Raw genomic sequence first — 15,952 nt, 5'->3', positions numbered from 1 at the left:
ATCGTTTCTCCAAGGTGTCTGCAGCATTGTGACGTATTTGTAGGCATATCATTGGAAGATTGGCCATAAGAGACTACATTTACCAGGGGTCCGCCCAGTGTCCTTTGTCTAAATTGGTGCGTAATCTACAAGCTGCACGCAGTCATCCAGTGATTGAGAGGAGAGAGGAGGCTTTCAGCGAACGATATATCATGAAGAGATATGTGAAAAACACCTTGAGGATTGATTCTAAACAACGTTTATCATGTTTCAGTCGATATTATGGAGTTAATTTGGAAAAAAGTTTGGCGTTTTGATGACTGATTTTTTGTGTTTTTTTGGTAGCCAAACGTGACGCACCAAACGGAGCGATTTCTCCTAAACAAATAATCTTTCAGGAAAAACTGAGCATTTGCTATCTAACTGAGAGTCTCCTCATTGAAAACATCTGAAGTTCTTAAAAGGTAAATGATTTTATTTGAATGATTTTCTGGTTTTTGTGAAAATGTTGCCTGCTGATGCTAACGCTAAATGCTACGCTAGCTATCAATACTGTTACACAAATGCTTGTTTTGCTATGGTTGAGAAGCATATTTTGAAAATCTGAGATGACAGTGTTGTTAACAAAAGGCTAAGCTTGAGAGCTAGCATATTAATTTCATTTCATTTGCGATTTTCATGAAAAGTTAACGTTGCGTTATGGTAATGAGCTTGAGGCTGTATTCACGATCCCGGATCCGGCTCGACGCAAGAAGTTAAGAACACACTCTTATTTTCAATGACGGCCTAGGAACGGTGGGTTAACAGTCTTGTTCAGGGGCAGAACGACAGATTTTTACCTTGTCAGCTCGGGGATTCAATCTTGCAACCTAGTTAACTAGTCCAACGCTCTAACCACCTGCCTCACGAGGAGCCCGCCTGTTACGCGAATGCAGTAAGAAGCCAAGGTAAGTTGCTAGCTAGCATTAAACTTAATCAATCATAATCACTAGTTATAACTACACATGGTTGATGATATTACTAGTTTATCTAGCGTGTCCTGCGTTGCATATAATCGATGCTGTGCGCATTCGAGAAAAAGGACTGTCGTTGCGCCAACGGGTACCTAACCATAAACACCAATGCCTTTCTTAAAATCAATACACAGAAGTAGATATTTTTAAACCTGCATATTTAGCTAAAAGAAATCCAGATTAGCAGGCAATATTAACCAGATGAAATTGTGTCACTTCTCTTGTGTTCATTGCACGCAGAGTCAGGGTATATGCAACAGTTTGGGCCGCCTGGCTCATTGCGAACCAATTTGCCAGAATTTTACGTAATTATGACATAACATTGAAGGTTGTGCAATGTAACAGGAATATTTAGACTTATTGATGCCACCCGTTAGATAAAATACGGAACGGTTCCGTATTTCACTGAAATAACAAACGTTTTGTTTGAGATAGTTTCCGGATTCGACCATATTAATGACCAAATGCTCGTATTTCTGTGGGTTATAATTAAGTCTATGATTTGATAGAGCAGTCTGACTGAGCGATGGTAGGCACCAGCAGGCTCATAAGCATTCATTCAAACAGCACTTTCGTGCATTTTGCCAGCAGAGCTGCTGTTTATGACTTCAAGCCTTTCAACTCCCGAGATGAGGCTGGTGTAACGATGTGATGTGAAATAGCTAGCTAGTTAGCGGGGTGCGCGCTAATAGCGTTTCAAACCCCACTCGCTCTGAGACTTTGAGTAGTTGTTCCCCTTGCTCTGCATGGGTAACGCTGCTTCGAGGGTGGCTGTTGTCGTTGTGTTCCTGGTTCGAGCGAAGAGAGGTACGGAAGCTATACTGTTACACTGGCAATACTAAAGTACCTATTAGAACATCCAAAGGTATATGAAATACAAATGGTATAGAGAGAAATAGTCCTATAATTTCTATAATAACTACAACCTAAAACTTCTTATCTGGGAATAGTGAAGACTCATGTTAAAAGGAACCACCAGCTTTCATATGTTCTCATGTTCTGAGCAAGGAACTGGCACATATTGCACTTTTACTTTCTTCTCCAAACACTTTGTTTTTGCATTGTTTAAACCAAATTGAACATGTTTCATTATTTATTTGAGGCTAAATTGATTTTATTGATGTATTATATTAAGTTAAAATAAGTGCTCATTCAGTATTGTTGTAATTGTCATTATTACAAACAAAAAAAGAATAATAAATATTATTATTATAATTGGCCGATTAAATGGTATCGGCTTTTTTTGTCCTCCAATAATCGGTGTCGGTATTGAAAAATCATAATCGGTCGACCTGTAATGTATAGTACGCAAAATGTCACAAATAGAACTGAAGTGATTTCTAATTCTATATGCTAGAGAGGAATGTTCTACACAACTATATCTGAATGTTCCACAATGTTGTTATGCTGAACACAGCCCAGCTCTGGCACAGGCAGAGAGGGACACAGAACAAGGGTGGAATTTTAACTTTTGAGGGTGTGTGTGCGTAGTCTAGCTATGCATCAACATGAGTCAGGTGAATGGTATCAAACACAGACAGTCTCAAAGCACTGCACTCAGTGCAGCTGAGCACAGCCCAGGTCACTTCCAATAACACCAGAGGGTTGGAGAAGCCTATGCAACATTATACACACCAACACTACAAATCAAGCTTAGATGTTGTTTTTTTGCCTCTTAACCTTATCATATAAAGTAGAAATGTAGGTTATCAATCAGAGAAGTTCAGGCATGGTCTGACATCGTTCTACTTTTTGGTAATAATTATTTGGTGGGTGCTATGGTACTTGATATTTGTTCTATTTCATGTATCAGTGTGTATCAATAAACATGTGATGATTGGAAATGTGTTTTTTTGCATATCCCAACTCTCCCTGAGACACTCTTGGAGAGTGGCAGACCTGGCTCTCAAGAGAAGACAAACTAGGTGCACACTGCCCACAAAATATAGTGGAAACTGAGCTGCACTTCCTAACCTCCTGCCAAATGCATGAGTATATTAGATACACATATTTCCCTCAGATTACACAGACCTACAAAGAATTCGAAAAACAAACCCAATTTTGATAAAACTCCCATATTTATTTGGTGAAATACCACAGTGTGCCATCACAGCAGCAAGATTTGTGATCCGTTGCCACAAAAGGGCAATCAGTGAAGAACAAACACCATTGTTTATTTATATTACAATGGCGACCTACCCGAACACGGGTCTGAGTGACGCCTCTAGCACGGAGATGCAGTGCCTTAGACCGCTGTGCCACTCGGGAACTTATTGTAAATACAACCCAGATTTATTTCTGTACTTTAATTCTTTGCACATCGCTACAACACTGTATATAGATATAATATGACATCTGAAATGTCTTTATTCTATTGGAACTTTTGTGTAACTGTTCAATTTGATTGGTTATCTATTTTACTTGCTTTGGCAATGTTAACATATGTTTCCCATGCAAATAAAGCCCCTTGAATTGAAAAGCGTCACAGCCAAGGTCTGGATAAACTAACTGAACTGTATCAAATGAAAAGTTATTTTCCCACATTTCGTTGTGCGGCATACAGCATTCTCTCTCTTTCTTTTAAATATGTGTATAGGCTTGTTTATAATGAGCTCTGAGCGGACTGTCAAAACAAACACAAACGAAAGAAAAGGTCTGGGATGTTCAGCATTAAAGTAAAAGCATCCACACCCTGTTCTTAAATGAGAATGTAGGCCAGTTCTAATTTAGAACACTCATTCAAGGACGCTTCTACACAGAAGCTAGTTACATTCCAGTTCTATTCTGCATTCTACATCTGGGTTCCCCAACTGGTGGCCAGCAGGTGATTTTATTGTCCCCCAAGTTTTCTGAGCAAAGAAAATAAAAAATACATGTTACTATTTAAAAAATAATAATAATTAAAAACATTGTTGGACATAAGACTAAAAACACCGCGAAATCAGCTCCAAGTGATTTTGATTCTGGAAATATGTTCCCAACAGAACTGAGGAAACACTGACAAAGCTACCCTGCTATGACATGGCATGTTAGAGTCGCAAGCCGAGGAAGGTGTGACTCTTCCAACAATATTTGGCTGACTGGTTAAGTTACTTGTATGTGGTGAAAAGCGCTTTCTGATCACATGATTTGTGCATACCATTCCAGAAATAGGAACAACAACAAGGCTGTGTTATCCGTTTCTGCTAATCAAGCTAGATAGCTATGGCGAATCGCCTAGCTAACATTATTTGGCTAACGAATAGCTACTGTAGATAGTTAACTAGGTAAATGGTAAACAAATTCAGCAGCACAGTCAAATATATTTCCTCAGCGATTTGTGGCTCAATGTAAGCAAAGACACTAGCTAGCTACCTTGCTATTTTTGCAAGCCTATACTGCCCTGGCTAGCCTTTTATCCTGCTAGCTAGTTAACGGTAGCTGACCAACAATCTGTGATGACTAACGTTAGCTAGCTAGCTAGCTTGCTAATGTAATGATATAGCTTGTTAGCACACCACGCAATGATTCATTTGATGTTATAGTGTAGCTAGCTTATCTTCGATAAAGTGGATATACGTACATATTGGGGTTTCTCTTGAAGGCGTTATTGATATCTTTTACAACTCTCTGAACCAATACCTCCACCTCGTTCTCCGTCTCTGCCATTTTTGTACACTGATGACGTCAACGGATTATCTCAAATTCATCCGGGTCATTAAAAATGAACACACTTGGCTAGGCAAAGTGCGCATGTGTAAAACAGGTTTCACCATGGTAACGTTGTTGCAACATTTGTAAAAAAATTCAAACGCCACTCCGCCTACAATGTTTTTACAGTCCACAGTAATTCATTAATTAATTAGTTAATTTCATACAATTTGCGGGACTATGCTGCACTCTTCCATCGATCGAATGTTTTACTGCTGTGGAATGTTACTCACGTTCTAATCTAACTGTCCCGTTCTATGACGTCACATTAATTGGAATGGAATTTGGAAGCCTCTTAATTTTGTTCGCTGAGAATCCTGAGTGCAAAAGGCTTCATTCAGTTCACTGGAAGTTTTATTGGTGAATCACGGTTCAGTCTTCAAACTCAGTCACCATGTCTGATACCAAGATGTATTACAGCAGACCAACTCTTATTTCCAATTGGTAAGTAGACTAGCCAACTATTCATTCTAAAATATCTCTCAACATCACAGCTATCTGCAGATCACATGAATGATGTACATATTTCCATCTAGGCATAAAAACAGAGAGGCCGAACCCAAGGACTATGACTTCTCTCTGTGTCCAGATGGAAAGAAGAAACTCAGTAAATCTACCTACAAACACTTTGGAACCTACATGGATGCTGTGAGCAATACCACTCCTTTGTGAAACAATAGGAGATTATATATCAAGGCTTTTTATTTGATCTTGGTTGTTCATGTATCAGTTGGCCTTTAAGAAATATATATATATTTTGTTGTTGTTGTTGCTGCTGTAACATAATCTCTTTACCGAAGTTCCCTTTGGGGAAAAAACCCCCAATATATTCTAAGAGTTCTATTCTATTCTATGCTATTCTATTCTATTCTGTTTAACCTCCAGGATTGGAGCACAAGCACAGAAACACAAATGTCACAGTATCTACTGAAGAGAGATTATGAGCCCAAGAAGATTCTCAAGTCTATGGTAGAGGCTGACCACTTCCAGTCTGCAGACTTTGACAAACGTACCGTCAGGTAGGCTGTAACTGTAGAACTGTAGCATGGTGCCATCAGGTACAGTAGCTGGCTATAGGAGGACTGTAGAATTGTGCCATCAGGTACAGTAGCTGGCTATAGGAGGACTGTAGCATAGTGCCGTCAGGTACAGTAGCTGGCTATAGGAGGACTGTAGCATGGTGCCATCAGGTACAGTAGCTGGCTATAGGAGGATTGTAGCATGGTGCCGTCAGGTACAGTAGCTGGCTATAGGAGGACTGTAGCATGGTGCCATCAGGTACAGTAGCTGGCTATAGGAGGACTGGCATGTACCGTCAGGTACAGTAGCTGGCTATAGGAGGACTGTAGCATGGTGCCATCAGGTACAGTAGCTGGCTATAGGAGGACTGTAGCATAGTGCCGTCAGGTACAGTAGCTGGCTATAGGAGGACTGTAGCATGGTGCCATCAGGTACAGTAGCTGGCTATAGGAGGACTATAGCATAGTGCCGTCAGGTACAGTAGCTGGCTATAGGAGCACAAAAAAACACAAGCACTAAAAGCTAAATCTACTTTGTCATTCTCACTGACCATTCAGGAGCACATTCTCACTGACCAATTAGGAGCACATTCTCACTGACCATTAGGATTATATTTTCACTGACCAATTAGGAGCACATTCTCACTGACCAATTAGGAGCACATTCTCACTGACCATTAGGATTATATTTTCACTGACCAATTAGGAGCACATTCTCACTGACCATTCAGGAGCACATTCTGACTGACCATTCAGGAGCACATTTCACTGACCAATTAGGAGTACATTCTCACTGACCAATTAGGAGCACATTCTCACTGAACAATTAGGAGCACATTCTCACTGACTAATTAGGAGCACATTCTCACTGACTAATTAGGAGCACATTCTTCTCCTTCATGGGGAAACTCATAGCAAGGTTGCACCTTGTTTTTACACTCACAGACTCTTTATTCAATTTATTTCAAATAACCTTTGTTTCCCGGAGAGTGAACTTCATGTGTGGTAAAGGATTGGTACGTACAAGTACACATAACACTGAGTACACAAACCTAATATCCACGTATGCCGTTACCGGCTATACACCAGAGGAGGCTGCTAAGGGGAGGACGGCTCATAATAATGTCTGGAATGGAGCGAATGGAATGGTATTTGATACCATTGCACCTTTTCAGCTCGAACCATCACCACGAGCCCGTCCTCCCAAATTAAGGTGCCACCAGCCTCCTGTGCTAGACACATACAGTATATTCTTGATGTTGCAGTAGAATGTTGAGATGCTATGTATGCTATGTGCAGAGATTTACAAATTACATTTAGGTGTACACAATGTGTTGATCCAGTGTTGTTTTACTGCAGAGACACAGCAGGACATGTTACTGGTGTGACCAATAGCATCCTGCCACATCATCGCCCCGGGCATGACAAGATGTAAGAGGCTGTTCTTTGTTCTTCTTGCTTCTACACACACTCAGTAACCAGTTTTCTCTTGTACTAGAGGACAGTGAGAACGGTGACCTCACGCTGTGTGAACTGTCGACTCCAAATGGTGTCGCTACTACTCTCTGCCAAAAGAGGGCGATATGACTGTTTGGTCGTTGAGGCCCCATTCTTCTTGTTGAATAAATCACATTATTTTACACAACAACAACAAAAATCTCAAATGTTGATATTGACAAGTTTCAAATATGTTAACAGCAGAGAACACAGTGATGTATGCAACGTTGCAGAGGTTTTGAACATCCTTTGTTTAGAGGGCAGGAGCAAACACTTGACTTTTTGCACCAATGGAATCCCTTTGTTTCCAACTTAAAGCGGTCAAATAGGCCTGTGGTTAACATTCATTTCCAACACAACTGCATAAGACATGGGGAGCGCCTGTGGAAACAGTGATGTATTCCTGATGTCGTCGTCCATCCTTACTGTGTGGGAGGCTAGGGCTACAGCTCACGGCAACATTTGAAGTGTGTCTCACACACCACTCCGTTTTTAGAAGGCTTGGCAACACTTAACACAACATTCACTTAACAACATTTGAATCATGCCAAGAGACCTTTCATGAACATCTGTCTGTATTTTTTGGTGTAGCCTATAAAAGATCTCCCATTCACACACAGTCTGGGCATAGTGGCAATTTTATTTTACCTTTATTTTATTAGGGAATCATACTGAGACCAATGTCTCTTTTACAGATGAGCCCTGAATTACATAAATGACAGCAAATACACACATCAATATAAATACAAAATGCACGCAGAAATAAAACAATAATACACTCAGTTGTTTATCAAATCAAACTTGATTTAAAGTTCATTTCAAATCAGAATAGACTCTACAGTAGAACAACAAATTGAAGGAGACAAGATGTATTAGTAATGGGCAGCACATGTAACAGATGATAAACACCATGTTGACTAGAGCCTGGGAGTTTGCCTCTGGGGGTCTGCCCAAAGAGAGTTATTCAGCGGTAGATTCTTTCAGGTTTTCCTGTGAGGATACCCATAGACCGGGTACCCATAGACCGGGTACACGTAGACCGAGTACCCATAGACCGATGGAGACTGCTGAGGGGAGGACAGCTCATAACAACAGCTGGAACGGAGCAAATGAAATGGCATCACACCATGTGTTTGATGTATTTGATACCGTTCCACTGATTCCCTTCCAGCCATGAGCCCGTCCTCCCCAATTAAAGTGCCACCAACCTCCTGTGCTTTAGACCTAATAGGATGTAAATCAAATCATATCAATCAAATGAAATGTTATTTGTCACATACACATGGTTAGCAGATGTTAATGTGAGTGTAGCGAAATGCTTGTGCTTCTAGTTCCGACAGTGCAGTACTATCTAACAAGTAATCTAACAATTTCACAACAACTACCTTATACACACAATGTTAGGGGATGGAATAAGAATGTGTACATATAAATATATGGATGAGCGATGGCCATGCGGCATAGGCAAGATGCAGTAGATGGTATAAAATACAGTATAAACATATGAGATGAGTAGTGTAGGATATGTAAACATTATTAAAGTGTCATTATTTAAAGTGACTAGTGATACCATTATTAAATACATTTTTTAAAGTTGCCAGTGATTTTAGTCTATGTTAGTGATGGCTTTTTAACAGTCTGATGGCCTTGAGATAGAACCTGTTTTTCAGTCTCTCGGTCCCAGCTTTGATGCACCTGTACTGACCTCGCATTCTGGATGATAGCGGGGTGAACAGGCAGTGGCTCGGGTGTCCTTGATGATCTTTTTGGCCTTCCTGTGACATTGGGTGCTGTAGGTATCCTGGAGGGCAGGTAGTTTGCCCCCGATGATGCCTTGTGCAGACACACTACCCTCTAGAGAGCCTTGCGGTTGAGGGCTTTAGAAGTTTGTGAGTGCTTTTGGTGACAAGCCAAATTTCTTCAGCCTCCTGAGGTTGAAGAGGAGCTGTTGCACCTTCTTCACCATGCTGTCTGTGTGGGTGGACCGTTTCAGTTTGTCTGTGATGTGTACGCCGAGGAACTTAAAACTTTCCACCTTCTCCACTACTGTCCCGTTGATGTGGATAGGGGGGTGCACCCTCTGCTGTTTCCTGAAGTCCACGATCATCTCCTTTGTTTTGTTGACGTTGAGTGAGAGGTTATTTTCCTGACACCACACGCCGAGGGCCCTCACCTCCTCCCTGTAGGCCGTCTCGTAGTTGTTGGTAAACAAGCCTACCACTGTACTGTCGTCTGCAAACTTGATCATTGAGTTGGAGGCGTGCATGGCCTCGAGGTCATAAGTGAACAGGGAGTACAGGAGAGGGCTGAGAACACACCCATGTGGGGCCCCAGTGTTGAGGATCAGCGGGGTGGAGATGTTGTTTCCTACCTTCACCGCCTGGGGGTGGCCCGCCAGAAAGTCCAGGACCCAGTTGCACAGGGCGGGGTCAAGACCCAGGGTCTCAAGCTTAATGATGAGTTTGGAGGGTACTATGGTGTTGACTGCTGAGCTGTAGTCAATGAACAGACAGCATTCTTACATACAGTTGAAGTCGGAATTTACATACACTTAGGTTGGAGTCATTAAAACTCATTTTTCAATCACTCCACAAATGTCTTGTTAACAAACTATAGTTTTGGCAAGTCGGTTAGGACATATACTTTGTACATGACACAAGTAATTTTCCCAACAATTGTTTACAGACAGATTATTTAACTTATAAATCACTGTATCACAATTCCGGTGGGTCAGAAGTTTACATACACCAAGTTGACTGTGCCTTTAAACAGCTTGTAAAATTCCAGAAAATGATGTCATGGCTTTAAAAGCTTCTGATAGGCTAATTGACATCATTTGAGTCAATTGGAGGTGTACCTGTGGATGTATTTCAAGGCCTACCTTCAAACTCAGTGCCTCTGTGGTTGACATCATGGGAAAATCAAAAGAAATCAGCCAAGACCTCAGAAAAAACCTCCACAAGTCTGGTTCATCCTTGAGAGCTATTCCAAACTCCTGAAGGTACCACGTTCATCTGTACAAACAATAGTACGCAAGTATAAACACCATGGGACCATGCAGCCGTCATACCTCTCAGGAAGGAGACACGTTCTGTCTCCTAGAGATGAACATACTTTGGTGCAAAAGTGCAAGTCCATCCCAGAACAACAGCAAAGGACCTTGTGAAGATGCTGGAGGAAAGTATCAATATCCACAGTAAAAACGAGTCCTATATCGACATAACCTGAAAGGCCACTCAGCAAGGAAGAAGACACTGCTCCAAAACCGCCATAAAAAAAGCCAGACTACGGTTTGCAACTGCACATGGGGACAAAGATTGTACTTTTTGGAGAAATGTCCTCTGGTCTGATGAAGCAAAAATAGAACTGTTTGGCCATAATGACCATCGTTATGTTTGGAGGAAAAAGGTGGAGGCTTGCAAGCCGAAGAACACCATCCCAACCGCGAAGCTTGTGAAAGGAATGAGGCCTACAAACCTGACTCAGTTACACCAGCTCTGTCAAGAGGAATGGGCCAAAATTCACCTAAGTTAAACCCAATTTTAAAAATTTTAAGGCAATGCTACCAAATATTCAACTAGTATATGTAAACGTCTGACCCACTGGGAATGTGATGAAACGATTAAAGCTGAAATAAATCATTCTCCCCACTATTATTCTGACATTTCACATTCTTAAAATGAAGTGTTGACCTAAGACAGGACATTTCTATTAGGATTAAATGTCAGGAATTGTGAAAAACTGAGTTTAAATGTATATGTAAACCTCCGACTTCAACTGTAGGTATTCCTCTTGTCCAGACGGGATAGGGCAGTGTGGTGGCGATTGCATCGTCTGTGGATCTATTGGGGTGGTAGGCAAATTGTGGTGGGTCTAGGGTGTCAGGTAGGGTGGAGGTGATATGGTCCTAGTCTCTCAAAGCACTTCATGAAGACAGAAGTGAGTACTACGGGCGATAGTCATTTAGTTCTGTTACCTTAGCTTTCTTGGGAACAGGAACAATGTTGGCCATCTTGAAACATGTTGGGACAGCAGACTGGGATAGGGATTGATTGAATATGTCCGTAAACACACCAGCCAGCTGGTCTGCGCATGCTCTGAGCACATGGCTAGGGATGCCGTCTGAGCCGGCAACCTTGTGAGGGTTAACACTTTTAAATGTTTTACTCATGTCGGCCACGTTGAAGGAGAGCCCACAGTCTTTGGTAGCGGGTCGTGTCGATGGCACTGTATTGTCCTAAAAGCGCGCAAAGAAGTTGTTTCATTTGTCTGGGAGCGAGATGATGTCCATGACGCGGCTGGGTTTTATTTTTGTAATCCGTAATTGTCTGTAGACCCTGTAGACTATACTTTGTCTATATACAGACGCTTTGCTTGTTTGATTGCATTGCGGAGGGAATAACTCAACTGTATTCGGTCATGTTTCCAGTTGCCTTGCCATGATTAAATGCGGTGGTTCGTGCTTTCAGTTTTGCGCGAATGCTGCCATCAATCCACAGTTTTTGGTTAGGGAAGGTTTTAATAGTTACAGTGGGTACAACATATCCAATGCACTTCCTAATAAACATACTCACCGAGTCAGCGTATACGTCAATGTTATTGTCTGAGGCTACCCGGAACATATCCCAGTCCACGTGATCGAAGCAATCTTGAAGCGTGGAATCTGATTGGTCAGACCAGCGTTGAATAGACCTAAGCACGGGCGCGACCTGTTTTAGTTTCTACCTATAGAATGGGGGCAACAAGATGGAGTCATGGTCAGATTTGTCGAAGGGAGGGCGTGGGAGGGCCTTGTATGCATCGCGGAAGTTAGAGTAGCAGTGGTCCAATGTTTTGCCTGTTCTCAAATTTGCTTTGTTAAAATACCCAGCTACAATAAACGCAGCCTCGGGATATATGGTTTTCAGTTTACATGGGAATATAGACGGCTGTGACTATAATCAAAGAAAATTCTCTTGAAGTTATTTCAGGGCCGCCAAGGTGTCTGCTTGGGGGGGGGGGATACACGGCTGTGACTATAATCAAAGAAAATTCTCTTGGAAGATAATTCGGTCGGCATTTGTTTGTAAGGAATTCTAGGTCAGGTGAACAAACAAACTTGAGTTCCTGTATGTTGTTGTGATTACACCATGAGTCGTTAATCATGAGGCATACACCCCCGCCCTTCTTCTTACCAGAGAGATGTTTGTTTCTGTCGGCGCGATGCATGAAGAAATCCGGTGGCTGTACCGACTCTGACAACATATCCTGAGCGAGCCATGTTTCCGTGAAACAGAATGCTACAATCTCTGATGTCTCTCTGGAAGGCAACTCGTGCCCTAATTTCATCCACCTTGTTGTATAGAGACTGGACTTTGCAGAGTAATATGTTCGGAAGCGGTGGACGGTGTGCTCGTGCTGTATGATGTAATGAGTCCTTTCACTCTGCAACTTTCAAACCTGTTTTAAAGTGTCGGTCTCCAATTCCAGGAAGTTGGACTCCACATATGCAGTGGATTACCTGCCCCCATGGGACTCCAGCAAAGAGGCGGTGAGTTTGAGTGTCAAACATAATCAGTGGACACCCCGTTCAAACCTCAAAAACACCTTTTCAAACGGACATCACCATTTCATAATCTTCTGCTATTATTATTCAATTACTATTCCTTACTTCTTCTCCTCCTGTACATACCGTTTCCTCTCATCTGACATACATCAACCATGTGATGAAATATACATTTTCGTGTACCGGCATGCATAGAATTTTATTAGCCGTTCCAGAAGCACTTGTGATAGGCTGCTCTGTCAGCAGTGGCAGGTTTCTAGTGTTACTTACTGTTTAATGTGTGGTTTTCTTTTTTTCCTCAGTATAACTGTTCCCAGATGTGTAATATAGTGTCTAATGCTCTACAGGAGGACTAGTCTCTAGGATTCTGAGCTCTGGGCTTACCCTGCAGGGAGCTGCATACGTTTTATATTCAACTTTTCATTCCATTATTATTTATTTTTTATTTCTCATTTTCAACAGGAAATAAAAACAAAGTATGGATTATAGTGCAATAGATTTCCCATGTGGAGAGATTGTTGTGTGGATTTCTGATTCCCCTATTTTGTAAACTTTTGTGAACTTTTTTTTTAGATGAATACATTTGAGGACATGTGTGTGCTGATTTCTGTTATCAATGTCCACCTGTTGCAGAGGTTGGATACCTGTTCTTAGAAGACTATACTGCTGTTCAAGAATCTTGGCAATACTTTGAAAAGGGACCAAATCTGAAACTTTTATGTTTTAAGCTTTGATAAATGTAACTCCATAGAACCATGTTGAGGCCCACATTATTAAGCTAGTTTGCGATCAAAGCACAACATTTCCACAACTCTTTGTCTTGAGCAAAGAACTAGTGATATACTCAAACCTTGTCACATTTATACCCAAGGGTTTTACACTGGTGCCTGGCCTAACCCTAGGGTTTTACACGGGTGCCTGGCCTACTCCCAGGGTTTTACACTGGTGCCTGGCCTACCCCCAGGGTTTTACACTGGTGACTGGCCTAACCCCAGGGTTTTACACTGGTGCCTGGCCTAACCCCAGGGTTTTACACTGGTGCCTGGCCTAAGCCCAGGGTTTTACACCGGTGCCTGGCCTAACCCCAGGGTTTTACACCGGTGCCTGGCCTAACCCCAGGGTTTTACACCGGTGCCTGGCCTAATCCCAGGGTTTTACACTGGTGCCTGGCCTAACCCAAGGGTTTTACACTGGTGCCTGGCCTAACCCAAGGGTTTTACCCTGGTGCCTGGCTTAAAGCCTCGATCCTGTGAAAAAGCAGCATCTACATCCACACATTGTGTCTCCCCCTCCAGAGGACCATGAAGAGCCGAGCAGCAGACAGCATTCCTGACTACAGGAAGCCCCAGTCCCAGTTCACAGACACCGCCGACTACCGTCGCGGGGGCAGGAACACCTGGCAGGATGAGAGCGGGGTCTATGGTACACTGGGGGCCACATCCAGGGCCCAGGCTCAGCCATCCAACCCTATCTGCCCCTAGAACCCTCACCCTCCCTGGGGAACCACCACAGCATGGCCTCCTTAACCTGGTTCTCACTGACCAAGACTAGTCTTCTCACTACAGACTTTACTGTAGCAACTTTTTACCTCGGTATTTCTCTTTCTTTCACCTCGAGCTATTGCTGTTTTGTCATTGTTACATGAATAAAGCAAGTATTGCATGTCCAACGTTTATGTTTTCCTACAACAGTGTTTCATAGGAGTGGTGTCAGTGGAAATGGATGCACTGCTGTGCTCACTATTGGTGTTGCATCCCTCAGTGTTCAGACTTTTAGCATCTGGTGTCTCTCTGTGAGGTTTATAATATACATCTCCTGGTGTTTTCCCCTCCCATCTCCCAGGGCTAGGGTCGTCCAGTCATTTATAATGTGTATCTCCTAGGGCTAGGGTCGTCCAGTCATTTATAATGTGTATCTCCCAGGGCTAGGATCGTCCAGTCATTTATAATGTGTATCTCCCAGGGCTAGGGTCGTTCAGTCATTTATAATGCATATCTCCCAGGGCTAGGGTTGTCCAGTCATTTATAATGCGTATCTCCCAGGGCTAGGGTCGTCCAGTCATTTATAATGTGTATCACCCAGGGCTAGGGTCATCCAGTCATTTATAATGTGTATCTCCTAGGGCTAGGGTCGTCCAGTCATTTATAATGTGTATCACCCAGGGCTAGGGTCATCCAGTCATTTATAATGTGTATCTCCTAGGGCTAGGTTAATCCAGTCATTTATAATGTGTATCTCCCAGGGCTAGGGTCGTCCAGTCATTTATAATGTGTATCTCCTAGGGCTAGGGTCGTCCAGTCATTTATAATGCGTATCTCCCAGGGCTAGGGGTCCAGTCATTTTATAATGCAGTTAATCCAGTCATTTATAATGTGTATCTCCTAGGGCTAGGGTCGTCCAGTCATTTATAATGTGTATCTCCTAGGGCTAGGTTAATCCAGTCATTTATAATGTGTATCTCCTAGGGCTAGGGTCGTCCAGTCATTTATAATGTGTATCTCCTAGGGCTAGGTTAATCCAGTCATTTATAATGTGTATCTCCTAGGGCTAGGGTCGTCCAGTCATTTATAATGTGTTTCACCCAGGGCTAGGGTCGTCCAGTCATTTATAATGTGTATCTCCTAGGGCTAGGGTCATCCAGTCATTTATAATGTGTATCTCCTAGGGCTAGGGTCGTCCAGTCATTTATAATGTGTATCTCCTAGGGCTAGGGTCATCCAGTCATTTATAATGTGTATCTCCCAGGGCTAGGGTCGTCCAGTCATTTATAATGTGTATCTCCTAGGGCTAGGGTCGTCCAGCCATTTATAATGTGTTTCACCCAGGGCTAGGGTCATCCAGTCATTTATAATGTGTATCTCCTAGGGCTAGGGTCGTCCAGTCATTTATAATGTGTTTCACCCAGGGCTAGGGTCATCCAGTCATTTATAATGTGTATCACCCAGGGCTAGGGTCGTCCAGTCATTTATAATGTGTTTCACCCAGGGCTAGGGTCGTCCAGTCATTTATAATGTGTATCACCCAGGGCTAGGGTCATCCAGTCATTTATAATGTGTATCTCCTAGGGCTAGGGTTCGTCCAGTCATTTATAATGTGTTTCACCCAGGGCTAGGGTCATCCAGTTATTTATAATGTGTATCTCCTAGGGCTAGGGTCGTCCAGTCATTTATAATGTGTATCTCCTAGGGCTAGGGTCATCCAGTCATTTA

At 42.5% G+C, this 15,952-nt stretch overlaps 2 protein-coding genes across 3 annotated transcripts in view; one reads left to right on the top strand and one right to left on the bottom strand.

The window, feature by feature from the left end:
• The window catches only part of LOC112238389 (protein prenyltransferase alpha subunit repeat-containing protein 1), a 34,441-nt gene extending 29,750 nt beyond the window's left edge, over nucleotides 1-4,691 (bottom strand). Inside the window, exon 1 of the mRNA XM_024406970.2 lies at nucleotides 4,555-4,691. Coding sequence (XP_024262738.1) covers nucleotides 4,555-4,640 — 86 coding nt within the window. The 5' untranslated portion in view covers nucleotides 4,641-4,691. The remainder of the gene's footprint in view (nucleotides 1-4,554) is intronic.
• Nucleotides 4,692-4,753: 62 nt separating this feature from the next.
• Nucleotides 4,754-15,057, top strand: LOC112238390 (protein C9orf135). Of its 2 annotated transcripts, XM_024406973.2 has the most exons (6): nucleotides 4,754-5,126; nucleotides 5,219-5,330; nucleotides 5,568-5,701; nucleotides 7,061-7,132; nucleotides 12,668-12,728; nucleotides 14,039-15,056. In XM_024406973.2, exons 1-6 carry the CDS (start codon nucleotides 5,077-5,079, stop codon nucleotides 14,222-14,224), a joined length of 615 nt encoding a protein of 204 aa, XP_024262741.1. In that variant the 5' UTR covers nucleotides 4,754-5,076; the 3' UTR covers nucleotides 14,225-15,056. The 2 variants fall into 2 exon arrangements, with proteins under 2 accessions (XP_024262741.1, XP_024262742.1); XM_024406974.2 differs by lacking the exon at nucleotides 7,061-7,132 and having other exon boundaries at nucleotides 14,039-15,057.
• Nucleotides 15,058-15,952: the final 895 nt, after the last annotated feature.

The sequence above is a fragment of the Oncorhynchus tshawytscha genome, linkage group LG12 (assembly GCF_018296145.1).
Source record: "Oncorhynchus tshawytscha isolate Ot180627B linkage group LG12, Otsh_v2.0, whole genome shotgun sequence".
NCBI classification, from domain to species: Eukaryota; Metazoa; Chordata; class Actinopteri; order Salmoniformes; family Salmonidae; genus Oncorhynchus; species Oncorhynchus tshawytscha.
This window is presented reverse-complemented; position numbering and strand designations above follow the sequence as displayed.